At 38.8% G+C, this 27,997-nt stretch overlaps 1 protein-coding gene across 1 annotated transcript; it reads right to left on the bottom strand.

Annotated features, from left to right (window-relative positions):
• Positions 1–553: 553 nt before the first annotated feature.
• LOC104546071 (cyclin-G-associated kinase-like) lies at positions 554–27,997 on the bottom strand (the record flags this gene model as incomplete). Its single annotated transcript, XM_010191363.1, has 12 exons — positions 554–702; positions 798–847; positions 7,716–7,839; positions 9,988–10,099; positions 10,685–10,797; positions 11,423–11,558; positions 18,520–18,609; positions 19,732–19,857; positions 23,881–24,023; positions 24,456–24,570; positions 26,458–26,517; positions 27,936–27,997. Coding segments are annotated over 12 exons (1,280 nt in total), but the record flags the coding sequence as incomplete, so codon positions are not given.

The following is a 27,997-nucleotide window of genomic DNA, read 5'->3' as shown; positions in this document are numbered from 1 at the left end:
CATTTTAGTATCAGAGAAGCAGCCAGAAAGGCTAACAGAGGCTCAGCTAAGTGATAGCAGCACTTCAGGCAGCAGCAACAAGCAGTCAGCTAGGGCTGAGCCATATGAGAGTCATGGTATGTAATGGGACAAGGAAAAAAGTACAGTAAACAGGTTGTGCAAACCAGTCGCCAGAGGAATGCTACCTTTTTAAAGGAAAACCTCTGAATGTAGGAGAGATAGAAATTTCAGTAACATTTTTCATTACATAATGTATTCTCCATTCAAATCTGAAACATGTAAGGTACCTGTAAACGTTTTCAACGATATCACTAGTCTAGAAAAACGGACTTTAATCATCAAGATTAAAGATTAGTCTTTAATCAGTTAAGTTTGGACTGAAAGCAAAGACAAGCAGAATATAGGTTACTCTTTGGCCTTATGTTTATACTTACTCCTTTGTGATCTTTTTGATTATGCAGCCTACTTCAACATATTTCATGATAAAAAGCTGTAGGTATAATCAAGACATGGTGAAAGACCTTTAACAGAAATATGCAAAAACTATACGCACCCTGTTATGAAATCTTGAAGGCCTGTACGTTCTTGGAGAGAGATTGTACACAGCATAGTGGCCAGGATGTTTAGAGTCCAGACATAACCGCACATCTTCTATGTTATTTTTGATGGCAGATTCTACACCTTCTGCTGGAAAGGACATCACTGAAGACAAAACAACAAACACCAGATGAAGCATTTGCTTTTTTCCATATATTAAGAACAATCAGAATTTATTAAGACAGACATAGTTATCATACCAGCAATTCTGGATGTTATGTATGATAAATCCAAGTCTCCTTTCGCATAACTGAAACAGAACACATCGGAGTTAATACTGGGAAACAGAACCATTCAAGCCATAAGTCTAAAACTCAGGTCCCTCAGGGTATATCCACCACCATGAATAACATTTAGTTTTTTCCATCTGAGGCTTGTTGCCTCATACTTCAAAGGTTGTCAGAATACAGTTTTCAGAACAAACTTTGTGTTTGAATCGTTACTCATTTATATCAGTTGCAACAAAGCCATCTCTAGGTATTTTGTACAGATGCCTTCAATGTTTAACTCACTCCTCTAGCCCCTGCTCTTACTGATAAATGTTCATTGTAGGTAACCGTTTGAAAGCCTAATGAGGATACATTAATATCTTTAATGGAGAACATCATAATACTTGAAACAAAGACCATTTGTAGAAACATTACATTTAAAATGTTAAACTCTTGCATGTTACTATCTAGACCAGATGGCCATGCTGCCCAAATTCTGGATTCCTTATGAATAAAGAAAGGGTACCTGAATCTCTCTCCTCATTTAAATGATTCCTCCAGAAATTCACTTTTAAAGCTCCCACATTGAGCAAGGCATTAACCATTACTCATCTCCTCATACAGTTGTGCACAATTTTAAAGAGCAGCCTTTTTGAATAGTTATCTCCCAGAGACTTTTTTTTAGGTCCATTCACATAATCTCTATCTAATCACCCACATTATGCCAATAATATACTATTTTAGGACCACCATTTTGTTTGTTTGTAGGATATCTGCCACATAGCAGGACAAAAAAACTTGAAAAGAAAAAGAGACTGAAGAGCCCCAGTGCAGGCCAACAGTCTTGAGTATAATCACGTAGTGTCTACACTCCTGATCAGCAAAATAAGAACAAACCTCACCCCTTAGTTTAGACATCCCTAGCTTAAATAAGTCAGGAGCTTATTATCTCCAGAATATCAAAAGTCATTACAACACTACAATGCAAGTTTAAGGAATGCAGAGGCACTATTAAAGCAATGCTTTTATATCACTACAAAGTTTCAAGACACTGCTTGAAAGAGCAGACCTAGGATACTACACTCAAATTTTGAAACATCAAGAGAGAACATTATGCTTTAATTCCTTCCTGTTTGTTAGTAAGCATGAAGTAGGCTGGAGGGACTGATTTTTTTAAAGATCAATGAATTTACAAGGATCGGGAGGAAGATTTTACATAAGACAAGAATAACTGTTTTGAAAGAAAAAATATTATACTATTCCACATAAATACCATTTAATCAGTGTCCTAACAATGATAATAACCCAAGGTTTCAAGAAAAATTGAAACCCATGCAAGAAAGTTTGAGTCTCACTAGACATAGCACAAAAAAACCCCTCAGCCTTTAAAAATCTTGCATAAGGAGGTAGACAAAATGACCAAATAAACACTATTTCAAAACTCTTTGCAACTTTGGAAGGACATAAAACTTCATCATGCAGCTCAAATGGGAACACTGTTGCAGCTAAATTATGGCAAGATTTACATTCAGAGCTAATAATGATTTCTTACTGAAATTAGTAATGAGCATAGCCCTTTATATGATTGAAAAGTAGCAAGCATTATTTGTTGCTTACACCCACGAGCTTCAAGCAAGAAGGCATACAGATCATTCTAATGATATCTACTGGTTTTGATATCAAGATAAAGAACCACCCAATACGACAGCCTGAGAACAAAGAACTCTCTCTTCAATCCTGTAACATCGAGGTTAAGCAGCAACTTGAAAAAGAAGCACAGAACTTTTAAAAGCAGAAAAAAAAAGGCAGTCCACACCCATTCCTTTGGGAACACTTTCAGATACTGATTTCTTACTAGAAAGACCACTCAATTCGGCTTTGTTTTTTACATTTGTCTAAATTAAAATGTAACATTATTAGAAGCACCATCTCACCATACACACATTGCTGAAGAAGTGCAGCCTGGTATGCCAACAACAGAACACAGCCAACTCAAGCTTGCTATTTCAAAAGAAAAAAGTCTATACACCTGCTGAAACTGAAAAAGCTTCAGAATGTTTGTGCTCTCTTAATTAAAATGTAGCTGCTAAATGGCAAAACCAACACAAGACTCCTAAAACATGTGACCATATTCTTGAATTACTGTACTTTGCACTTCACTCTGAAGATTTCAGAGCTATTTCAGTAGTAAGACTTGAACATAAGACGCTCTGCTTTTAGTGTAGTGTCTCATATGAGACTGGCAACTGAGACTGCTTTAAATGGCAGGAAGGTGAAAGAATGCATATTATTCACACTGGTAAGCATTCCTACACATTTCAAGATACAACTCTGTAACTAAGCATGAGGAATAAGGTCTTTTCTTTCATGTTAACAGCAGATATTTCATTTATATAGTGAAGTTGCTGGCAGGTGATAAGAGTAGATGAACATGTAAATAAATCAAGAGACTGCATGGAGGACACTGAAGACTCAGCATGCTTAATAAGGCTCTAATTAAGCTAAACAGCGGAGTATGTTACAACACCAATATTTAACCACTCTTCTGATAATACCAGGCTACTTTGAAGCTTTCTATTGAGAAGCCTAGTGGAAAATGTATCAACTAAGATATGAATTCTCATTTTCCAGAATAAACACCTAAAAACAATTAGAAGTTTTAATTAGATACTGAAAGTGTTTCCACTCTGTAAATGGCTGGCATTATCAATCTTGCCAGAGAACAGCTGTACTTAAAGACCCTAACTAAAACTAAATAAGAGATTCCAGCAAATTAAGTTAAAAACAGTTACACTGAAAGTAACTAATTCAAAAAAATAAGCCAGTTAGTATAGGGCACAGAATGCTACAATAGTGCACAGTTACCTTGTGTTACTAACACTTGAAGGCGGGAATTTGAAGGACAGAGTACCCACCCCAGCCACAATATCAGCACACAAACTATTACCTTCAGATAAATAATGCTCTAACACTAAACAATCTTCCTCCAGACACCTCTGCACTCACAGGCATGAAAAAGCTCACATCTATTCATTCGCTAAACACCACCATTTTTACCGTTTATTTTGTAAAAGCCAGGAAGAAATGTAGCACAGGAATTCACATCAAATCGGTTCCCACTTGGTTTTGCTTCATAAAACTGAATTAATCATTCAACTACCTAGTGCAACACAATGATCCATTAAATGAAATATTAATGCAGTACCACACCAGAAACAAAATTACCTTAGAAGAAAACTAGCAATAAAAAGGTAGCTAATTGCTCCCTAGATTACTAGAACTTTTCAGTGAAATAAACTGTTCTGAGAAAGCAAAACAAGACTGATCATAAAAGTTTTGCTGGCTGCTTTCAGTAACAGTGAAGACTGGATACTTAAAACATCTGTATATGTTTTTTGGCAGGGCATCTGTAACCTGTGTGGATGCAGACCCCAATAAGCACAAAAGCTGTTCAAGGGCACAGCAGTATCACAAGTGAGAGACAGATGAGCTGAACAGAGGTATGCTGAGGCCACACAGCCGCTGACTGAGTTAACAGACACACACAGTTACATCTCCCAGAGCAAAGGTCCCTTCTGTGCAGACGCTGCATAGGCCTCTTCCAAGGGCTGTGCATATCTGCCTTAAGTGTGTATACACCCTAGTACTTTTTTAGGTCAGTTTGTATCAATAGAGGGCTGAACCTCTGCTGCTGTGTTCTCCCTCATTTAGCTATAAACTGCTTCTGCCTGACCTGAATCTGCAAGGGAGATTGCCACACCTGCAAATGAGGTGGCCTAGAGGACAATCAAGACAGCCCTCATTCACTCTTCTGTTCCTAGTAGCCTGCGGCATGTTTCAGTTTTCAGACATTATCACTTATTAGGATAAACAAGAGAACAAAATTTGAATTAAGATAAAAGCAACTATGCGAGAAGAAAAAAAAATCTTTTGTAGCAACTACAGAACACTAACTCTGCCACTGCAGTTTGGATTCAGTGAGAAAGAAGTCTTTCTGCAGATAAACAAATTAACTCCCCCATTCGGAAAAGCAATGATAAGCAGGAAAGAGAGAGCCTACCTAATGAGATGACAGACTCCAACACAAGGAGTGCTGGAGTGTTGAAGAAAATGCATGACAAGGAAAAGCCATTTTCATTTGTCCAGAATGTCTGCTTCTCACGTTAGCTGAAGAGTTTTGGAAAGACAGTCAAGGATGCAACAGTACAGAGAGATGCTCACATCCCTGATGCTATCATCTGTAGCCATACACAAGTTTGTAAAGGCAGAGAACGACCATGACAGAAAAAAGTATGTCCAATAGTCAATGCAAAGAATTAACAATTACAATTTGATTATTTAAACAATATTGAATTGCATTCCCTCCTTTTCCTTTTCTTTCACTCCCCAACCCAACTACCAAATTCACTTGGATAACACAAGAAAATAAGAAGGCAGTTGGGTGATGACAGAGGGTCCTTCACAAAACCAAGATTTGCTTATGTTAATGCAGACAAAACAAAAGTCTTACAGCCTCAGATGCTCTGTCAGAGGTGATGTGCACAAGTCACTTAAATAGAAACCCTTATTCAATGAGCCTAGTCTGAAACATATGTGAGGAACTGATGTACTCAGGATGAAGCCTGGGACTTAACATACACTGTTTGACAAGCCTCTGTCACAGAATCAAAGAACGGTAGAGGCTGGAAGAGACCTCTGACGATCATCCAGCCCAACCCCTTTGCTAGAGCAGGATCACCTACTGCAGGTCACAGGAACAGGCAAGTAAATAGCTATGCCAGAAGAGGTTTGAAGCAGTTTAGAGGATTATGACAGTTCCTTATGTCCCACACAAATTTAAGGCACAAATGATTCTGCTATGGGGCTCTGTGCAAGATTCAAGAGCCACAAGTTCCATTTCAATCAGTCTCCCAGTTTGTCAAAAAAAGGACTAACTAAAGTGCCAAGTGCATATTTCAGTCACAGAACACTAACAATCCAGAAGTGACATAGTAACGCTAAGAGCAAGACAGATGCAAGACTTACTTTGGAAAGTCATCATAATCTAAACAATTGTAGAGAAGAGCATTTTTCAGACACCAAGTACTCACTGACCTATACTTCAGAAACTGGCAAATGAGTTCTGCAGATGTGGCTGGATGTACAGTTACTGTTGGAGATACAAGAATCCAGAAAGTCATGTGGAGACAAGAGCAAAAGAAAGTGAAGTGCAGGAGTACTTCAGAAGCATGTAGTCTACAATCAAAATATAGTGTCAGTGTAAGATCTAACACAGGAACACTGGCATGAGAAAGCAGGGATTGTAACTCTGTCAAAAGTAGAGAAGAATTTAAGTGTTATCTGTCACAAAGGAAGAAAAGTAATTTCTCACTGTGAGACTTAAATTCTGGCAGTTTTGCCTAGATACAAGACAGGGAATTAAATACATATGAGTTTATAAACAGTAGAGCCAAAAGCAAGGAATACACAGAATATTTCCATGTTTTACCATAGAGTAAATTTTGTTTAACAAGATACCACAAAAGGAACAGAAGAGGAGGGAAGAGGAAGGTGAGTTCCACAGAAGGTTGCAGGTACAAGAAGATAAAGAATAGAGGTCTACAAGACAGCATACATCAAAATAATGAAATGGAGAGCAGTTGATTAAAAGTTGTAGTTCATCATGTTTCTTCATACATACTACAGTTCTAATAAGCTGCTAAAGTCACTGCTTTTCATCAGGCATTTTCATTCCCCTTGTACACCTCCCTGTTTTCAAGTCAGAGTGGTTTCCTCAGGTTAAAAACTCAGATGCAACTTTGCCAATTGCTTCTGTAGAAAGCTGAAGGACAAACCAAAGCTGCACAGCTTTTGCAACCTTTCAAAAAAAAAAAAAGAGGACCTGGCCTTTCTAAACCATGCATAAGAAGTTTAGATAGATTAAATGTTAAGAGCAAACAGCTAAAAATGCACTTGAAGCACCTACAGAGGTGCAAGATCTACAGATCTAACTTATCTGACCATTAGAAGCATTTTAGAGCAGCACTACACACAAATTACACTCAGTGACAGAAAAGCATGTGCAAGCAATAGACTTCACAAGTCATAATGCAGTATCTCAATTAAAGGACCACAAACCCTAGAGTGAAGGACAAATTCAGTATACCTTAGGAGGCCCTAGTTCAGTCATAGTATTCAGTAATGACTTACCTGCTCTTCCTTAAATAAAGGAAAAACCTTTACACTGCATAAAACTTCAGTACAAGTTAAAAACGTATGACTCATACAGATTAATACTGATCACACAAGGGTACTAGAAACTTTTGGAATAGGACTGAATATCTGATTTAAAAAATAATCACATACTAGGTATCTGAGAACAAATGCATCAAAACAGGAGAGTATTATTCCACATAATGCAGGGCAAAGGAGACAGACAGTGCAGATTCTCTCACTTTGCCTTGAGGGAACAGGATTCTACCTGTAACTAAACTGGACATAAAAGCTCACAGAGTTTCCCTGCAGTGTTTCTTCTCACCTCCATTACCTTTAGTTGTTCCTTTTGCCACTCCATTTTTTTGCCTCCTGTACATGGAGGCCCTATCTAATAACTCAATTCATTTGTTCTGATCCATGATAGTCTCTGCTCTACTGCAGCACCCTCACCTGCTCATCGCACCCAAGCTTTCAGTATCTAAGACACAGCAGGGAAAGTAGTACTTATGGACAGGCTTTTGGCTCCAAGATTCTTATTTCCAGTATGTAATTGCTAAAGTAACTTTTGTATTAATATAATTCATAAAATCTCAGGGCTAGCTACCAGCTTTTAGAGCTCATACTTGTAAAAGGATGCTGAATTTGATAATTTCATAATTTCCTGATCCTTTATTCAGAACTCTCACCAGCACAATTTTTTTTTTTTTTACTCACTTGGCCACAGACTGGATAACTTTAGAAGATGTATCCTTAATATTAGTGAAAAATCGCTCTGTTCCACCCCTCAGAATATCAAAGAACCCTCCATAAGTCTGGTCACATTCCGCAACGGTCAGGCCTAGAGTAGTCGAATAAAAATAATTGTACTTTAAGTCATGTCCTGGATTGGGTTCCACACTAAAGCAAGTTGCCTACAAAACTGGAAGTGAATGCACATACAGGCTACGCCTTGCTGTAAGGCTCACAGTTCTCCTTAACTATAACCTATGTAAAAAACAGTACTTCCTGCAGTCAGGAGGTACAAGCAAACTACTTAAGACATTGTTTAATTGACTGTCTGCATTTAAGAGAAAACAAGGTAAAAAAATTCTGAAAGTAAAGCATTTATTTGATATTGCCAATGCAGCAAAATACTGTCATTTTTTAGTATCAGTCTCTTAAACTGCAGCTTACTGTCAGCAAATCTATTTGAGCACCCCAATGGAGACACTTTAATGCAGGGCTTCAAAAGCAGCTGGCATAATTCAGTTACTTTTTAAGCACAACATTCCAGCACAACATCCCTATTGATATAATTGTATATATCGAACAGTACTCATTCTTGGAACAACAGATGGCCAGACAGCCTTTTGATTATAAGCCTATTAGGAAGCCGGATTCTTCCACCGAAATTGATATACAGATAACATTACTGCAATAAATATTACCCAATTTTAAAAGTTTCCCTGGAACATGTGTCTCATTGGCAATTCAGCATAAGTAATATCAAGCAAGAAATACCAAGCTGAAAGGAAAATTAGAGCATGAAATATTTTCTACATTAATTGAAATGTTCTACATTCACATATGATATATGATAAGATGGATGCGCAAATTGTCTTTTAGTAAGAAATTAGATGCAAATAAGCCTATCATGCTTTTCATTTTCTTTAATATATTAAGTGTGAGTATTTTCAACTGAATGAACTCTGGAATATCTATTTTCACAGAATGATACGTCAGCTTGCAATTGTGTCATTTTGGAGACTTACTTTGTTTGACTTAATTTAGTAGTGCTATTCCAACTACTGTTTTTCCTCAGATGATACAAGAAGTTCCTCTCTGCACCACTGATGGATGTCCTTTGGTGCAACCATCTCCTAAAGTCCTCCCTGCACAATCCTCCCATAATTAGCCAGGCTCAAGGCAGTACCAGCTAAGGCTATTTCTCAAAGTACTGGCTGGATAGCCAATGCACTGAGTTTAGGATGCTGCTTTTTCTCTTTGAGGCTGTCAGACATGAGTCTTCTGGAAGTGACAAAACTAAAGAGCTTTAGACTATGATCGTCTAAAGTCAGATGCACTTCAAACTGTCACAGGGTGCCAAAAGCCTTTCTTGGGGGGGTAGGAAGAAGAGGGAGATGTGGACTCCAGATGCTTGTAGAAGTAATTCTTCCTCAAACAGGCTTTGTGCAGGCTAAAATAAATGCATGTGAGGTCAGTGACTCCTTAGCTATTAATTAGCTACTATGGTCCACAGTCAAAATCCACACAATTGCTTCTCCGTTTATTTATTGGACTACCTCAGCCATTAGACACCAACAAGCCTGCTTTAGCATAAAGTTTTATCAAAAGCCACAAAACAACTGCAATCTTTTTAAGTTGTAACATATCTGATATTAAAGTATTTGTTCTTGGAAAGCAAGGACAATTGTCACTTCCTTACACCAAAGATCCAATACTGTGCACAGACTCAGGATATGAACTGATTTCAGTAACTTCTGCCACAAAGTAACATGTTTCCAGTTAAAATACAGCAATTCTGAGGAGGTTTTTAACAGTTTAAATTTAAACTCGTCTTTACAAGACACTTTCAAGTATCATTGCCTCATTGAAACAGAAAGTTCTCAGTTTAAAATAAGCCATTTTTATTTATCATATCCTGAAGACTTTCTCTACAGCTCTTGCTCTTAAGAGCATTATTGCTTGTTGTATCCATCATTTTAATCAAGTTTTAGTTCACTTATTTCAACTTTCACACGTTTCACTTTCAATTGTTTTACACAGGAAATTGAATTTTATCTTGTTCATCAATATACTTGAGAAATTCACATTTGCATGCATCAGCACATGCATGAAACTCTGCAAAAAATAAAACAAGATTAGAAACACTGATATAAATACAAAATAGCTATAAAATGTCTAAAATCCCCAGTTTCTTTAATTTTTCCACATAGAAGACACACAACAGGTTTTACACTAAGATGATGTCTCTTTCTGTACTTACCTGCATTGTACATATTGTTCAGCTGTCCTGCAGGCTTGGAGCTCTGCGAAACAGAGGTCATAGATGTCCGAGGCTGAGCATTGTTTCCATAACCTCCATTCTGTTCCAGGAGCTGAGGAGATTAATGCTCACTATGAGAATTTTCCTACCCATTTAGCCAACTCATTATGCTTTTTAAATTACTTTCACTTGGTGAGAACAAGGACGCTATCAGTTACTGAACCTCAGAAGAAAGCCAGGAAGGTAAGATACACTAATTGATTCACTTGCAGTATTGTCTTTTGTTCGGTGCTTAATTTGTACACCTAAAGTGGGTTTCAAGCTAGTGTAGGCAGAGTCTTCATATACTAGATTTTTCTGTGTAAGTTAATTATGATTAAATGCAGCATGTCAAACAGAGCACATAAGTACTAAAGAATGACCCAAGATTATGAGAAGTTTTTAAACAAGCAGTAAAAACTACAACTAGTTTCCTTTAACATCATGCAAGCTCTGTGTTTTAAAAGGTGTTTGTAAATGATCTTTTTAAAAGATCCTACAAATAATATAGATCAATTCAACTGAATTTCAAAACAAGTTACTGTGAACCTCTCAAAGGACTAAAGAACAGGGCACCTTCTCTGACATCTGTTACTAAACAGAGAGGAGAGAGAGAAAGGAGACCGAATCAACAGTATTCTTTACGAGATATCTTTACCTCCGTGATAGGGGATTTAGGATTCACATTCCTAGCTGCTGCAATCTCCTGCAGTTGATTCACAAGCTCAGTGATCGTCAGTCTCTCCTCCGGGTTCACCTTCAAAGTGGAGCCTAAAAAAGGAGATTCAGACAATGTAGTAGAAATCCTTCAGACCTTTTCTCCCAGCAGAGATTAATCAACTTCTTTTGTACTCCGGTACAATAAGCAATCAGACACATGAAGAGAGTGGAGCAACTGCTAAATCCATATCCAAATATTGTCATAACAGATACCCAAGAAAAAACAACATTTAGGGTTAAGAATGTTAAAAACATTTCAAAGAATATACTTTGGGATCGGTCAATGAATAACCTCAGAAGCAACTTCACATCTAACACTGTTGGAGACATATTCCTGGATCTGTATTTAAAGTTGCCAGTAATCTATTTGAAACTTAGAGAAAACAGAATTTCTAAAGCACATTCAAAGAACACAAATCAAACATTAGTTGTTCCTATAGACTAATTCAGTTCCTAAGCAAGACAGACAACAGCACTAAAAACCTCAAAAGTTTCCTCTAAAATTTTCAAGTTTTTTGTTAATGGATTAAAGTTTTTAATAAAATAAGAAGTTGTTGCAGTTAACCTTTCTCACCATCACATATCAATAAAATTTAATTATCAGTAATACAAAACTGTCAATTATAAGATGTAATCATAAAGACATCAAGTTACATAAATAACATTGTAAACTTACGAATGAGATCATGGAACACAGAATAGCGGGTGTCATTTTGTGGAATGACATATTTCCCATTGACTATGCGAAGTTTAGCTCCATCTTCAAATGGATGTTGCCTAAAGCACAGCAAGTACAGGATACAGCCCAGAGCCTACACAGAGATAAAGGCAAAAATATTTCATAGAATCATGGAATCACCTGGGGTAGAAAAGACCCTTAAGACCAAATCCAAACATTAACCTAACACTACCAAGCCCACCACTAAACTATGTCTCCCAGTGCCACATCTACGTATCTTTCACAGACCTCTAAGGATCGTGACTCCATCACTTCCCTGGGCAGCCCATTCCAGTGCCTGACAGTCCTTGCAGTGAAGAAATTTTTTCTAACACCCAATCTAAACCTCCCCTGGCACAACTTGAGGTCATTTTCTCTCATCCTATCACCTCTTTTCAGGTAGTTGTAGAGGGTGCTAAAGCCTTTCCTCAGCCTCCTTTTCTCCAGATCAAATAACCCCAGCTCCCTCAGCTGTTCCTCACAAGACCTGTGCTCCAGGCCCTTCACCACCTTCCTCGTCCTTCTCTGGACAGGCTCCAGGACCTCAGTATCTTTCTTGTAGTGAGTGACCCAAAACGGAACACAGTATTTGAGGTGCAGCCTCACCAGTGTCACGTACAATCACTTCCCTACTCCTGCTGGCCACACTATTCCTGATGCAGGCCAGGATGCTGTTGTCTTTCTTGGTCACCTGGGCATACTGCTGGCTCATGTTCAGCCTCCTGTGAACCAATACCCCCCAAATCCTTTTCCACTGGGCAGCTCTCCAGCCACAGTTTCCCAAGCCTGTAGCATTGCATGGAGTTGTTATGACCTAAATCCAGGATCCAGCACTTGGCCTTGTTGAACTTCATACAATTGCCCTCAGCCGGTTACTCCACTCTGTCCACATTTTTCTGTAGAGCCTTTCTGCCATCAAGCAGATTCAACACTGCTGCCCAGCTTGTTGTCATCTACAGACTTACTGAGGTTGCACTCAATCCCCTTGTCCAGATCATTGATAAAGATATTAAACCAAACTGGCCCCAGTACTGAGCACTAGGGAACAGCACTTGTGACAGGTCTCCAACTGGATCTAACTTCATTCACCACCACTCTCTGGGCCAAGCCATCCAGCTAGTTTTTTACCCAGCAAACAGTGCATAGGTGTCATGGTGGTATGACAGCTGACAACATTGGCAGTGGCAGGTCATGACACTGCCAGTCCAGGATGACTATAAAAAGGGCTGCATTAACCTAGGCTGGCAGATAAGCAAGCGCACGGAGGGGAGGGTGTGGAGGCAGGGGTTGCCCATGGCGATGGAGGGTGGCTGCTCTGTACTACAGCTGGACATCTGGACAGGGAAACAACCAGACCACAACACACTCCTGTCTTCCTCCTCCCCTGCCACTAAAATGCAGAGTGGCCAGCAGTATACAGGATAGATAAAACCAACCTCCACCCCATGGTGCTCTTACAGGGAGCTAGAAGCTTCCCAAAGCCATGGGCAAAGGGAGCTCTGTGCCCTTTTTCACTGGGTACCCTGGGACTAAGCTCCTGGCACTAGCCCTACTGAGGGAGTGGTCATGTCAGTGGGCACTGGTGGTGGTCAGTATTTTTGGCCCAGGATGGGTACTTCCTGGCCATTAGGGAGGCATGAAATGAACAACCTTGGTGTGAGGCTGGGAGAACCCCAGGCAGGGAGGCAGAGGGCTGTTTCTTCAGTTGGTGTTTCTCTGGTCTCTGACAGCAGCAGTCCTGGGCAGGAACATGAGCAGATCATAGCACGCTTCTATCCTCTTCCACCTCTGCCACTCAAAGGAGTGTTGTAACTTTATACAAGGATACTGGCCCAAGGATAAACACCTTATCCTGTACCTCTACACCTTGTCTTGTATTCTATGATAGATAGCATGTGGTCCTACAGGAAGCTGGAAGGTGTCCATGGGCAATAGGAGCTCTGTACCACCCACCATTTTTGTGTGCAACTTACCACAGAATGAAAAAAGCTTATGAATACAAATTGTTTCATGAATGCATTGACTGGTTCTTGTTTATGCTGTCTCTAATTCAAGCAATGATAGTTAAAGCAGAATTTTAGCATATGAAATTGATTAAGCTTCCTAATAATGCCTGCAAATCACACATTTTGATCATCAGCTGCTGACTCATGCAACTCTCTCTATATATTCCTAGTGTTTTAGGGATCAGCTTCACACTCCTTTAGAAATGTCTTGATGTTTCTCTGAGAACAGAACACTTACTGAAACATTCATTTGTTTGGCATGTCAGTTAGAGAACTCCAAGCAGCAATACCGCTACTAAATAAGTTTGTGGGGTTTTTCCCCCTTTCATGGAAGTTTTCAAGATCAGGAATACTCCTATTCTGGTATTTTTAAAAGTCATTACAATAAATCCATTTTATGAATTTCACAGTATACAAAAATAAGTAATCTTGCAACACTTAGATTCAAGAACAGGATTTTTCTTACAAAAAGGCTAAGAAGTTTTATTTCATATCTTCATCCTGTGCTTCCAGGAGACTAGATTTATTTATGGGAACAGAATTTCTAACTTTGTCTTTGTATTTCTAACTCAGATACATTCTGTTACGCAATGCACCAGCTAGTTAAGCCTTTAAGTGTTAATCAGTTTGTTTTAATGACACTAGGGGGATACAACATCATCTCTAAAACACTTGTTTTTATAAAGATTTGAAGAAAGTAAGCCTGAAATGATGGTCCCTTTATTTCCTACAATCAGAAGGCTATTCAGTTCTTACAACAAAATTTAAGATAATTTTCAGACAGGTTAATTCAAGACAAAACATCACAAAAGCAGGACTGCCACATCCTGGGAACTTTTAAGTTCCTTAGTGTGCCAAAACTTGAGACCTGTGTGACCTCTTAAGAGAAAAACCACCAAAGCCAAAAGTCAGTTTTCAATTCTAATCTCTGAATAGTCCTGGTGTTATGGATTAGTTTGGATAACTGTTACTTCAGTAAATATAAGTTGATATAGATACTTTCATGTAAGTTAACATATGAAATATACTGGAGAGAGTCATGCTATTACAACAGAATCATGTTCCACCTGGCCTATAAAAGTTTGATAATAAAGCATTAAATACCTCCAAGAAAATGTTTGCACAACAGACTGGAAAATTCTTCTTCAAAGCTTCTTTTGAACTCCAGCTTAGTTGCTTGAGCATATGGGCTTTTATAAGCCCGCACAGATAAAACAAGCCAGTGAAGATGTTAGTTAAGAAATCTGCACGCTGCCTCCAGTCCTCTGCATACACCGTCTCAGGCTGTCCTTGATTGTCAAACAATCCCAAGAACAGTTTCAAAGATTTAAGTGTTATTAAAGTCTCTCAAAGGTTTGAGATTTAGTTACTTCAGAACACTTACTAAGTTTCTTAATCCAGGGCCAGAGGTAAACTGCATATTAATACTGTATTATTGTAGAGCAAGTACATTTTTTTGCCAGTTTGTTGATAAAAAGCTCTCTGTAATGCATACAATGAAACCTCAAGAGTCCACATTAATTAATTCAGCAAGGGAGTATAGGAAATACCACCCATTCTCCCACAGAAATGCCTGTTTGCAAAGTAGTAAGGCAGATCATTATTTAGTTGAAAGAATGAGACTACTCCCTGTGCAGCCTGAGACACCAAGCACATCAGAATAAAGCATCCACAGCCACACGGGGGAGAAAAGCACAAAGGCAATCAGCTGAACATGAAGGAAGTGAAGAGATCACATAGATTTGATCTTTGCTTTAATTGCTAGGGAATGTTTTTCATTCCTTCTGTTTTATCTAACTTGTAACAGTGATATATTTTGAGTATTTTAAACAGAGATTTAATTTGGCTAAAAGGCAATTCCTCAAAGACAACACTATCCACGTAGCCTCAGCATGGATACACGTAGCAGAAAAGCCCATTTTGCCCAGATGTTAGCCCAAAGCTGCAGCCAGTCTGTCACTGGGTTTCTGTGAGGGCTTTTGGTAGCAAGGGAGGGGCTACTGAGATAGCCCTGTAAGAAGCTGCTAGAAGCTCCCATGGCTCCAATTCCAGACCCATCTTTGACCAAGGCCATGCCAATCACTGATTCTGCAAATTATGTATTTAAGAAACCATGCAGCACATGGCCACCCTCTCTTGCTCCTGGCCCTGACCAGTGTGGCCTGGCACAGGTGGTGCAGCCCTAGGACAAGACAAGCCCTGCTGCAGCTCCAGCCTGAGAGCTGGAAACTCAAGAAGCAACAGAAGAAACCTGCAGCAGAGAAGAGTGGAATGTGAGGAGAACAACTGTGCAGACACCAAGACTGGTGAAGAAAGGAGGGGGAGGAGGTGGCTGGAGCAGAAGTTCCACTGCAACCCATGGTAGAGAGGGCAGGTTGGCCCACCTGCAGCCCATGAGACTCAACAGTGGAGAAGAGACCCACATGAGAAGGTGGCTGTGCCCAAAGAGTGCGTGACTCCATGGGCAGTGTGTGCTGGAGCAGTCTGTGGGAAGGACCACATCACGCGGAAGGGAAGCCCACACCAGAGCAGTTTGTGAGGAAAACTGCAGCCATGGGCAGACCCACAGTGCAAGGAGGCCTCCCTACCCCGAAGAAGGAGCAGCAGAGACCACAACCCCCATTCGCATCCCCCTGTGCTGCTGGGGGTGGAGAAGGTAAGAGACCAGAAACAAAGCTGAGCTTGGGAAGAAGGGAGGAGTGGAAGAATGTGTTGACTCTAAGATGTGATTGTACCTCTCACTATTCTATTCTGATGCTACTGGTAACAAAACAGTTTTATTTTCTCCCCAAGATGAGTCTTTTTTTGCCTATGATTAAGTGGTGAGTAAACCCATCCTACCCTTTGTCTCAGCCCAGAATGTCTCTCTTTGTTATATTTTTCTTCTCCTCATCCCACTGGGGACAGAGCCAGAGAAGAAGTGAATGAGCAGACCTCAGGGTACTCAGGTGCCCACTGGGCTTAGACCACAACAGTCCCTCTACAGAAGCTGAGCACTCACATGACAGCAGGTAAAAAAGCAGTATGACAAAGTGACCAAAAGTAACTACTAATTTAACCCTTCCTTAAGGGGACAGGGGGGTTTCTGGGATGTTGTGGCAGTGTTTGAGGGGATGCAGCCAGACTGTTTGAAACAAATCAAAATACTGTTATTTTTCCACTGACCAGCTTCAGGCAATAAGCAGCGCACTTAGAATGATGAGAAGTTCTACCATATAGCCACAGGATGACACATAGGTATTACAGCAAAGTACTTTCTGAATAGAATTAAACTGCATGAAATATAAAGAGATCACTCAGCTCACACAGAATTAAGACCTGCAAGATGTCTTGTACTGACTAGAAGAATTTCTTACCAGATCTAGATAAGGAGAACCCAACTTAGAAATTCTGCTTCTTAAACATATTTAAAGCCCACTCTTTTGCTTTTTAAGAAATCCGTAAAAGCCAGAGCAAATGAAGGGCCTTTTCCAAGCCAAAAGATAATTTAAATGAAGAAAAAAGTCTTTACAACAAGGTAAAGCCTGTAATTTCAGTGGAATTCAGTTGAATTTCAGTTCAGGAAATCACATTAATTTGGAAAAAAATGGAACTAAAGTATACAAGTTTACTGAAGATCTCTAGACTTAGGTAGCAAATGTACAGAAAGCAGTTCACCAAGCCTCAGAATCTCTGATCTTACAATCAGTATGTAATCACATTCCCATCATGGAGTTTGTGTTTGATAACTAATATTTCATCTATATTGCTGTTCTAAGCAAGACATTTCTATTTCCTTGATACTTTTAAGCTCAGTGACAAGCATAAAGACTGCAATCATGAGTGTTATTCCTGTGGCCTACTTTCTTGGGAAAACTGTTTTGTTTAAAACAATTGTGTTTATTTTAAAATTTTAACACAAACTACAGTATCAGTTATGCTTCCTGAGACAGCACCATATTCTATTGCCAAATATTTTGCATGTTTTCATAGAGCCCACACTGTAAAGGAAAAAAGACAGAACAACATGTTCCAACAAAGGCATGGAGAACATGCTTGGGACATGGAGACAGTTTGGAACAGATCTTCCAAAGACATAGCAGGAGACAACCACCATGTTAATACTAATGGATAGAGAGTTATTCTAAACCAAAAAAAAAAAAGCAACTGCCCTTTTGAGCCCTGTGTTTAACTGTATGTGATCCTGGCTCAAGCTGCCAGACTTTAACACATGTAAAGTGAACAAATATTCTTGGTATTTCTTCACATACCAAAAGAAAATCACCAACAGCTGTAGAAGCTGAATAAGAGTTTCCGCAATATTATGCAACTAATTTAAGAAATGAAGTTCTGGATTCCAAATAAAAACTTTTAAAACACCAGCATTACATTTTCTCAATTTGTCTTTTGACATGCTGCCAATTCAGATAACAGCTGAACAGCCTCACACCTGCATAAACTAAGTCCTTAAGCAAAAATCCACTGGGCAGTACATCTGTACTATTACAGTATTACACAACTGAAAAAAGTACAACTGAGCATTTAATAGTTAGCTTTAATTCTCACCTACAAATTTTTTAGTGAACATTAAATGTTTATCATCTTTTCTATACAAAGCATGAATGATCTCTGCGTAATTCTCATCCTTGCCATCTCTCAGTATCTTATCTAGATCCATATTGATCTAGACATAACCATATTGAAACCAGCAATAGGCTGTCCCAGGATTACGTATATGGCAGAGCATGAAAGCTCAGAATTTGAATCTAAGAACTGTAAGTATTCTAGCTCTATGGTGGCAAGCTCCAACTACACAACAGTTCTACTGAATGTCACAGAAGTTCCTCATTGCCTCTAACAGTGGAAGTCCAGCAAGAAAACCCTCCAACACTACATCTCATTCATACAGTATTTAGACATAGTTATTTAAGTTTATTTTGAAATAAGGCAATCTACCCTATGTTCATTTTGGTGCTTTCATTTATTTAATCATCGAAATAACATGAAGACTGCAAAATCAAGTTTCACTGACATAAGCAGCTATGATGAAGCAAGAGAAAAATTCCTTACCCAAATGTCCTGTTTTTCACCAATGGGAAAATTTGAATACAAGTCTACCATTTCTGGTGTCCTGTACATTGGTGTTGTATTCCTTGTGATCTGCAGAAGATAGAATTTCTTGAAACAGAAACTTGAGTAATAAGCTGTAACAGCATTCAACCAAGGGAACAGGTTTTCATGTACAAGGGACAGCATTCTCACTTTGAAAATTAATTTCAGAAATACTTGTCAAGAAGACATCAATTAAATCCTTTGATAGTCACAAGAGCTTTGAAATAAGGCCAGATAAAGACACTCAAGTAGAATTGTGACATTCAAGAGTCCTTCCAAACTAAAACACATGTAAAGTAAAATCACTGTTCTACAGGAACACAAATACAGAAGATCAACACTAAACCAGGAAGTGAATTCATGCTTCAGCATGTATTGTTCACTTCTTCATCATACTTAATGACAGTGCAGACACATCCAAAGAGTTAAGCTATGTTCACGAGGATCCTTGAAGAGATCTTTTATCTTTTTGCATACACTACACAAGACAGTGGTACATCATCTATTCTTCTCCAAAAACCAATGGATTGCTCTTCAAGGATGCTGGATTCCAGAACAGGGGAAGTTTACAGAGACTCATGATATCAGAAGTTGCACACATGAATTTTAAGTGTCACTGTATTTCTCCGTACTGAAAAGTCTGAGTTTAGTTTGGATTTACTAGAATACTCTCAATTTGAAGAACAAATGCACTCTGCAAAAAAAAAAAAATCACTGTGTGCTTAACACTGTCACTGTAGACCTAGAGGTACTGCAATACTGACTATCCAAATTCTGCAGAGCAGACTTGCTACTTTTTTATATATTACTCAACTGAGGGGAAAAAAGATGAGAAGGTGGGAATCGCTTTGGCATAACCAATTTTTTACTTCCTGTTAAAAATGCAATTAGAAGAAGCACTAGTAGCCACTTCTATTTTCACGTCAGATTGCAGAATGGACAATGCTGACACTGAAGTGGTGTTTGTATATGCAGGAATGAACAAGCCATGATTATAACTGCAGACAGTATTTAAACTCTGGCAACACAAATACAAAACTAAAGCTTTACAGACAACACTAAAACTGCAACAGCAGTCTTAGAAGTCCCACAAATCACCATCAGATTAACAGTAACAGTAAAATGAATCCACTGCTGATATTAAGATGAATCACATTAAAATAGTCTCACCTCTTCTTCAACCAGTGCTCTCTTCTGTGCAGACCAGTTGTAGTCAGGATAGTAAGCTATAGTTGTAGCACTGCCGAAGTCACAAAGTTTAATTGTCCCTTGGTTACTAATAAGCAAGTTTTCCACCTTCAAAAAGAGGTAGAATAATAAATTAAAGACCATTTTTCTGCACACTAACACACACTTTTAAACATCAACTCACTTGTGCATATATATATACACACACACGCGCACACGCACATGTATAAACACTCCCTTGAGCCCAGAATGTTGTTTACCGGAGCACAAAGATCTGACAGTACTTTAAATGTATATAGTAGCAATACAATCAATTTTTAAAAGGAAGTACCAAAACCACTATGAGCAGGAAACATTCAAGAGAGCAGGACATAAACCTCAGGAAAAAAAAGTCATTCAATTAGTGCCTAATAAGAGGCTAGTTTTTGAGAGGACCAGTTGCAGCAGCAGTATATCAGAATCCAAGTGTCTTCATGCATAAAACTGAACACTGTTAGCTTAATTGCAGTGGAGCAGAGGTTAGGACTCCTGCAGATAAAACAGGAAGGTGCTAGTAGAAAAGCTGGCTGCTGGGGGACATCCAGAGGCAGTCATGACCCTGTGCAGAGACAGAAACCAGCTGTTTGAGGACCATGTGCTGCCTGAGTAGTTTGTCATCATCCTTCCCTTTTCCTACTTGATAAAATCCAACCCTCCTGCATTGCTAACTGAAATGGGGAAGTAACTTAAGAGGGGAAAAGAGGGTACCGGGTAGAAGTATCTTGAGGTCATAACCACAAAAAGGCTGAAAAAGAAAATTTGCATCCCCATATGAAGTCAGGAGAAGGTATAAAAGTTAAAAGGCATATTAGTAACATTACAACATCACACTTCAGATAAGTAGGTTTGTCTTTCCTTTCCTTTTGAAGCATAACATCTCTGGACTTCCTTCTGTAAAGACTCAGTTTTCAGAATATCCTACTAGGCTTCCTCACAGATGCCCCTTCCAACTTCTCCCACCATAAAATTAATTTTGACTACCCTGTAGGAAGACATGAGCTCTATTAATGATGCGGTTAAAGTATTGCTCTCAGTAAGCAATCTGAATTCTCTTCTCTGTTGGATAACATTTGCTTATCTCCATGTACAGTAAGAAAGGTGGGTATTCAACATCTAACTTAATTTATACAATTATACATTATAAAAATGGTCACAGTAAGACCAGAGATTGAGCTTCAGGGCATGTATGTTCTGGGTTTTATGCTTTAGTAGAGGCTGCTAATAATGTAAAACATTCCAGCCGATTATTCAGATTTTAACAGGCTCTGTGACCTGTGTTACGCAGACTAGCTCTGCACTGCATGGCAAATCCTGAAAAGATCAATTTCAGGCAGTTAAAATATCAGAGAAACACTGATATTTTACAGATTGCCTTCTAACAAGCTTAGAATGTTTACAGTTTGGTAACTAGCTGGGTTCTTACAGTGCTGCACACACACAAGCGTGAACCTCATCCAAAGGGGTTCAAGAACAAAGAATGCACTACACTGCCAAGCAATAAAAGGAAACCAGAGGAGGACAGAAACAGCCACCACTACAAAGGTGAAACTGTTTTTAAGCTTGTGCAATGTGAAGGACAAGGCTTGTGGGTGCTGGATACAGAATAACAAGAGCAAAGGCTGTTTGTCTTGTGCCAATAAGCACCAGACCTGATCAAGGGCAAGAGCTGAGTGACTTGCTCATTGTGGTGCCTAGTGGTCCTAGCAGTGAGTCAACTGAGTGACACCTGAGGTGAGGGGGAGGCCTCACAGATTGATGCTACATTGCTGAAGCTAAGCACACACCCCTCGATCAAACACATAATGAACCTTGTTAAGGGTCAACCAGGACTCAACAACTGACTTAAGCCCCATCTCACCAAAAGTATAAATCTGACATTTAGAATCCTGTACTGCAGAGGAGGGCAAGAACTCCAGCTGTCAGATGGGTCAACAGGCCTGGACCTCTCTCCTCCCTAAGCAGGGAGGCCTTCTTGGTGAGAACTGCAATAACTAATTATAGCGCTAAGTATCAATCTGCGCTTTCTTACTGTAGTGCTTGCATGATTAATGATAGTTATTGTTATAGCAATACACACTTAAATTTTGGGATGACGTTTACGTTTGTGTAAGACACTGCACTTATCACTGGGAATTCTGAATTTATTACAGCTGTCACCTTAATAAATCATCTAACTTTTGCAACTTTGCGAGACTGTTTCAGTAAAAGTCCCTGTGAGGGTTCTGACAGGCAAACATTGACTGCTAAGTGGCTACTCACATAATCCCTATTGGATATAAACAGCTGACCAAGTCTGGCACTAACACTGGATCCAGTCACACCTAGGCTCCTCTCTGAGAAGGATTTTGGAAAACAAGCTTCAGTTTAGTCCTGAACCCTGTGACTCAACCTGAGGGCTTCCCCCACAACCTCCCAGCCACTTATCAGACTCATACTCTTAATGTGACAAAGCTGCACTATATAAACTCACAAATCCTTGTACTTTCAGTCAAAATAACAGAAAAACCTATTAGGATTCCACCCTACTACACCTTCCCCAAAAGCTACACTTGTAACTCAGGTCTCATTTGAAGTTGGCTCAGAACTTTGAGACCTACAGTTTTTTATGCTGCTGACCTAAGTTCAGCCTTCTGGAAAGGGCAACACAGTTAAATGATCCCTATTTGGCTCCTAATTGTAGCAAGGTCTCTGCCTATCACAGCACAACCATCATTTAATCTTGCTTTGTAGCCCCGTAACATGAAACCAACATGAAACCAAATTCCTGCCTTCTTCCATATTTTATCTCTACCAGGAACTTGAAAGGATAAAACAGATCTTGAATTGCAGCATTAGCTCAAGGTCTATGGAGCGGGCTATGTAAGAAATTATGTACAAATAATGTAAATAGTTTTTTACCCCTTTTTCAGAGAAGAGATACACCTTATCTACAAGCTTTTTCTGGGGGTTGGTGTACAGAAATTTCAGTGAAGAATAAAAGATTTTATCCTAGAAAGCAGCACCAATAAAGTTCCATCCCAGGTTGTTTGAAAGTTCTTTGACATGATGCAGAGGCCTGCTCAACAGCACTGAAGTGAAAAAAAAAAAGAGTGCTCCATCATCTCAACTATTTTTATATTTAGGGACTACAGTAGTACCTAACGTCAAAGCTTTCAACAAGACACTTGGCACACATTTACTTTTTAAAAGCAAGTAATCGAGTATGAGCTTACTTAGGGAGTAACAATTTTTTTCTACATTTCTACATTCAGCTGATATCACATCAAGAAGGAAACAGACGTGTGAAATTCAGATGCTGTTTCAGGAATCAGAATCTTCTCTCTCATTTTGTTTGTTTATTAAGACCACCTCCTTCCATTAGGTTCAAATGTGTTCGTAGTACAGCAGAATCTCACTGATTATTAGGGCTCCATAAGTTAAGCATATATGTAAAGGTGAATGCCTGCCTTCAACATACAAAATTCAAATACAGATGAAGTCTTCTCAAATCTCCAAAGTTTAAGGGGACAACACTTTCTACAGCATCTTGGTAAAGGCTAGCAGAATGAAAAATTAAGAAACAAAATCTGTCACTGATTATGCCTACCAAATTTTAAAATTCAAGTTAAAAACAAACCCTAAAATGCCATGCAAGTTGTTAGTTCTAAAACAAACAGCTTACTACACACTCTCAGAGGCTGTGTAATCTTTCACAGAGAATCCAACAGTACTTTCTCTTCTCCTTCAATGCTCTACCTCTTCTATTCAGAAGATCTGCTCACCCCAAAACCACAACTCACAAGTCATAAGTAGTTATTTTATCAAAAGCACTTAGAGACTAACTTAATCAGCAAACCATGATATACTACTCTGCTGTCAGCTTGTTCAGATAGAGTACTACTGACATCACAAGCACAAGAAAAAAGATGTTCTTTGAAGAGATGCAAGTATTTTGGTGACAACCTTCACTAACATTCAGCAGCCTTGGCAAGGCTGTACATGCAAGTACTGTGCTCAAGCATGTCCACTATTTGATCAGCCTTGACACTGATTCAGCCCAACAGGCTCCTTTGCTTTTTAAGAATTCAGTCTTATTTAAACATTTTAACTAACCTTTAAATCTCTATGGATAATAGGAGGCTTCTGTTTATGCATATGCTGTACTGCTCTGCAGGTCTGATAAAAGATCTTCAAAACTGTGTCACAAGAGATAGGTCCTCTGGATTCTGCTTTCTTTAAGAATTCCACCAGCTGTCCTGCAGGAAATCAGGGAAATTCACATAAGCACACACAGAACACCACACATTCTGAAAGCCTGACATGAACAGACAAATGTTCTTCTCATCAAGCACGATTTACAGCCTTGAGCTATAATGTTAGATGGATATTCTGAAAATGGCAAAGCCACACTGATTGCAGTGCCAATGGTCTAAGGAACTATTCCTCCTCTTCCATCCTCTGCCTAGTGTCAAACACAAAGAACTTAATGACTACCCCATATTTAACATGACATTGAACTGTAGTTTTAAAGAACATGATTCTTACCCTATGAAAGAATAATCTGAACTCTAGTTCCACTGAATTATGCTATCTTTAAGAGGCTTTCAAAGCTTCTAAGCTGTGAAGCATCCTCTGCAAGACAGCTGTCAGAAGCAACATGCACTGCTGGGAAAAGAAATGAAGCTTACCTTTACACAGCTCTGTAAGCAGAAGAAACTCTCCCTGTCCTGTATCTGATTCTTCTTTTCCTATAGATGCTGCAGAGCAGAACTGGACAATGTTGGGATGACCTGAAAGTTTTTTCTGGAGATAACACATTCAAGGAAGATGACTGCCAGGTTTATTGATACTATTGTATACAGCAGTTCACAGAGATCTCATTTGAAATGTATGCTTAAAACCACAGAAAGCATTACAGCTGCATATAAAATACTAAGCAGAACAGGGAAATCCATGCTTCAGCTGAAAAAAAAAACCAGACTTCAAGAAAAGCCACTAAATGTAATGTAATTTTAAAAAATCCCTGTTATTACAGGTCTGAGGAAACTGGACTTCGTAACAGGCCTAATTTCTTCTTTTTGGCTTTTGACGATAACTGCAAGGCATCAGCACAAGTACAGAGAGACCTTTTAATTATCAGCTGCTTCTCTAGCTAGCTGATCAGGAAAGAGCAATTGTATCAACACCTCCCTTCCCAGAGCAAGTATTAAGTATGTAATGTTTTAATTTTAAGTAATTAAACTAAAGTTCAAAACAAAAAAGCTCTAAAAGACCAAGCAACATATCCTCCCATCATCAGTAATAATTCTTCATACTAAAACCTTTGTCACGGTTCACTTCCAGTTCAAAAATTCAAGATATTTTTTAACTACATAAAAAGAAGTAAAATGTAAGTGATCTCAACTTCTGCCATTCGAAATTAAATTGCATTATGCCTGTTTGCGTTGTCCCTGATGTTCATGACCTTGGTCATATATATATAGAGAGAGAATCATGCCTGTAAGACCCACTGTTTACAAGGTGCATTCACCAAGTCTGAAAAGAAAAAAAGCAAGGACGCTTTAAGTGCAACAAAGCTATTAAAAAAGGGCAAGTTTGATCCACTAAATTAGAATGAATCTAAAGTACTATTTTTATATCTTACGTACCTCTTCGCAATCTTTTACTCATACCTGCAGGAATTAATTTCATTTCACAGTTATAGCCTAGAAAGTCAGCAACAGTTAACCCTCACTCATGTTGTCCATAAGCTTTAATCAGTCTGAGCTGTGAAAAAACATCCAAGTTCAGTTCAGTAAAGAACATTCGGTTCTTTACTCCTGGCAAGATGTAGTCAGAGTAGCTAAAAATAGGGCTATGCTAGTCCATTCTTTGCAACTGTACTTGTAGTGAACTGTGGTTAGTGTAAAATTTTGCCAAACAATTCACTAATCATAAAAACAAATATTTCAGTAGCTTAAATAAAGATCTGTGGGTTTGCCTGGTAACTCAAAATGATGCTAAATACTCAAGAGTGGTAAACAAAACAACAGCATACTCACTGACTCACCATACAAACTGAGGGTCTTTGAGCAGACACCGTGGAGCAAATATTGAAAACACTTGAGATTACATTTACCCTACCACCTATAATCATTAGAGACAAAGAAGACAGCACCAACACTGAGAATCATCTGATTCTTGTCTCTGAGTATGTACTCTACTGGAATTCCTTCCTTAATATTCAGTAATACTTTTTGAAGCCAGACACATCTAAGACAGAAATAAAGAAACACTGAGAGTAAAAGCAAAGTTTTGAGCAGTTAAAAAGGCAATAAATCCACTGAATGTGAGGGAAGTCTACTCAAGATCTAAGTATCATCTGAACAGTCAAAAGGTCTCTTGACCACAGTCACAGGACTGCAAGAGAGCCCTAATAAAAATTTCACTTCTTGCTAGATGAAGTACATGACAAGTTTACACCAGCTACAAGATTTATTTACATACAGTGCTGCAAATTTTTTAAGAGCTGAACTTGCTTTATCTTGATGCCACATTAATGACAAACCTGGAACTCAGACCTTCCTCAAAAGGTCAGTTCTCTTAAGCAGTGTACAGCACAGAAAGAACTGGATCTGTAGAGTAGTTCTGTTTCTCAGAAACATTTAATGTAAGTCAATCAAAATACTAAAATGTTCCAGAAAAGGATACCATAAAACACACTTCCTGAATGATGGCTTTGTTCTTTTCTTCTTCATTAGACAACAATCGCTATCAGGAAACAGAATAATTGAGAAGATACAGTTATTAAAACTGACAGAAAAACAGTGCACAGTTGTTTTTTTCCCAGAAAACAAAGGATAAGCTACAGTCAAAAACCTAAAGAACTGTGATAGGGCGGTAAACGAAGTAGGCTTCCTGTACATTTGGACATACTGCCATAAATTTAACACCCAGTTTTCCATCTACTTATACTGTTCAAGTTTAGTGATAACTGAGCAGTTATAACCTTTGACACTCATAAAGCAACTGCTCTGACAGTTTTCTGTTGTATGAAATGTTAAAGTCTCCTGGCTTACAGCATCGTGCATTGACAAGGAAAGATTCATCTTTGCCCTTCAATCTTACAGAACAACCTTCAACTCACACCACCAAAACTTCTCCAAGTTACATAGCCCAACATTTTCAATGTTATCTGAGTAATCAACAGCAAAATCGAGCATTACTATTTCTAGTATTGGATTTGGAGTCAACATTTGACTAGGATCAACTTGAGCGTTTGCTATAAAAGCACTAGTTTTACAAAGCAAAGGAAGTACAGTAGTGGTCTACCTTTTATCCATTATTTTTAAGCAGGGCTGCTTCTAGATGACATTTTGAACACACATACCATATGGGTTTGGTCACATGTTTTGTCACTGCAGGATATCATACAAAAAGCAAAACAACAGATCAAGTAATTATTCACGGTCTGATGCCATCTTGCCTCTCTACCTCTCATACTACTACCCTTTTCACTTTATCTCCAAGACAGATGTCTTCATACGGATACAGCCACAGAATATCCCTACTCCAAAAAGACCATTTTGTGGTGAACACAAGTGATATGATTTTTTTAAGCAAAATACAACAAAATAAGTGATTTCACTTTGTTGCCCTTTCCGTAATACTTCAGTTTTTCAGTTGTTACATGATTATTATAAGCCTTCAGAAAACAAGAATCCAGAGGAGTGTCTCTGAAAAGTGCCAGGCTAAATGTCTGATTAATGAGTCAAAGCGTTGAGCATTACTTTTAACATTGATGAACTTTACTCTGGAAGTACAAAGGTAGGCTAAACAGTAGGCCAAATCCGCTTCTGAGGAGTGAAAACATTCCCATACCCCATTTCAGGTAACCAAGAAAGCTGCTTTTTACGCATAAAAAAAAAATGCTTGCGGCAGGGTCATGAATTTCTAGACTAAATGAAGATAAACAGCAGTAGTACCTAAGAGACCGACTCCCATCTTTGGCAGGGTCCTTATAGGAATGACCATTCTAGTTACCGGTGCAGTGTACTACAAGCGCCACTTTACCACACTGCGTTTTTTCAAATTACTTGTTCAGTGGCATGCACCAAGGATTAACTGTCATGCTAAAGCATCAAGCAGAACAAGAGGCCTTGTAAACCTGTCAAGTAAATTCATTTTACCTTTAAAGCATAGTCTTTACCACTTCCAAGATCTTGAGCTTCATAGACAAAAGCAAAACCAC

The sequence above is a fragment of the Mesitornis unicolor genome, unplaced genomic scaffold (genome assembly GCF_000695765.1).
Source record: "Mesitornis unicolor isolate BGI_N332 unplaced genomic scaffold, ASM69576v1 scaffold14899, whole genome shotgun sequence".
In the NCBI taxonomy this organism is placed as follows: domain Eukaryota; kingdom Metazoa; phylum Chordata; class Aves; order Mesitornithiformes; family Mesitornithidae; genus Mesitornis; species Mesitornis unicolor.
Note: the sequence above shows the minus strand (reverse complement) of the source record. Positions and strands in the feature narration are given on the sequence as shown.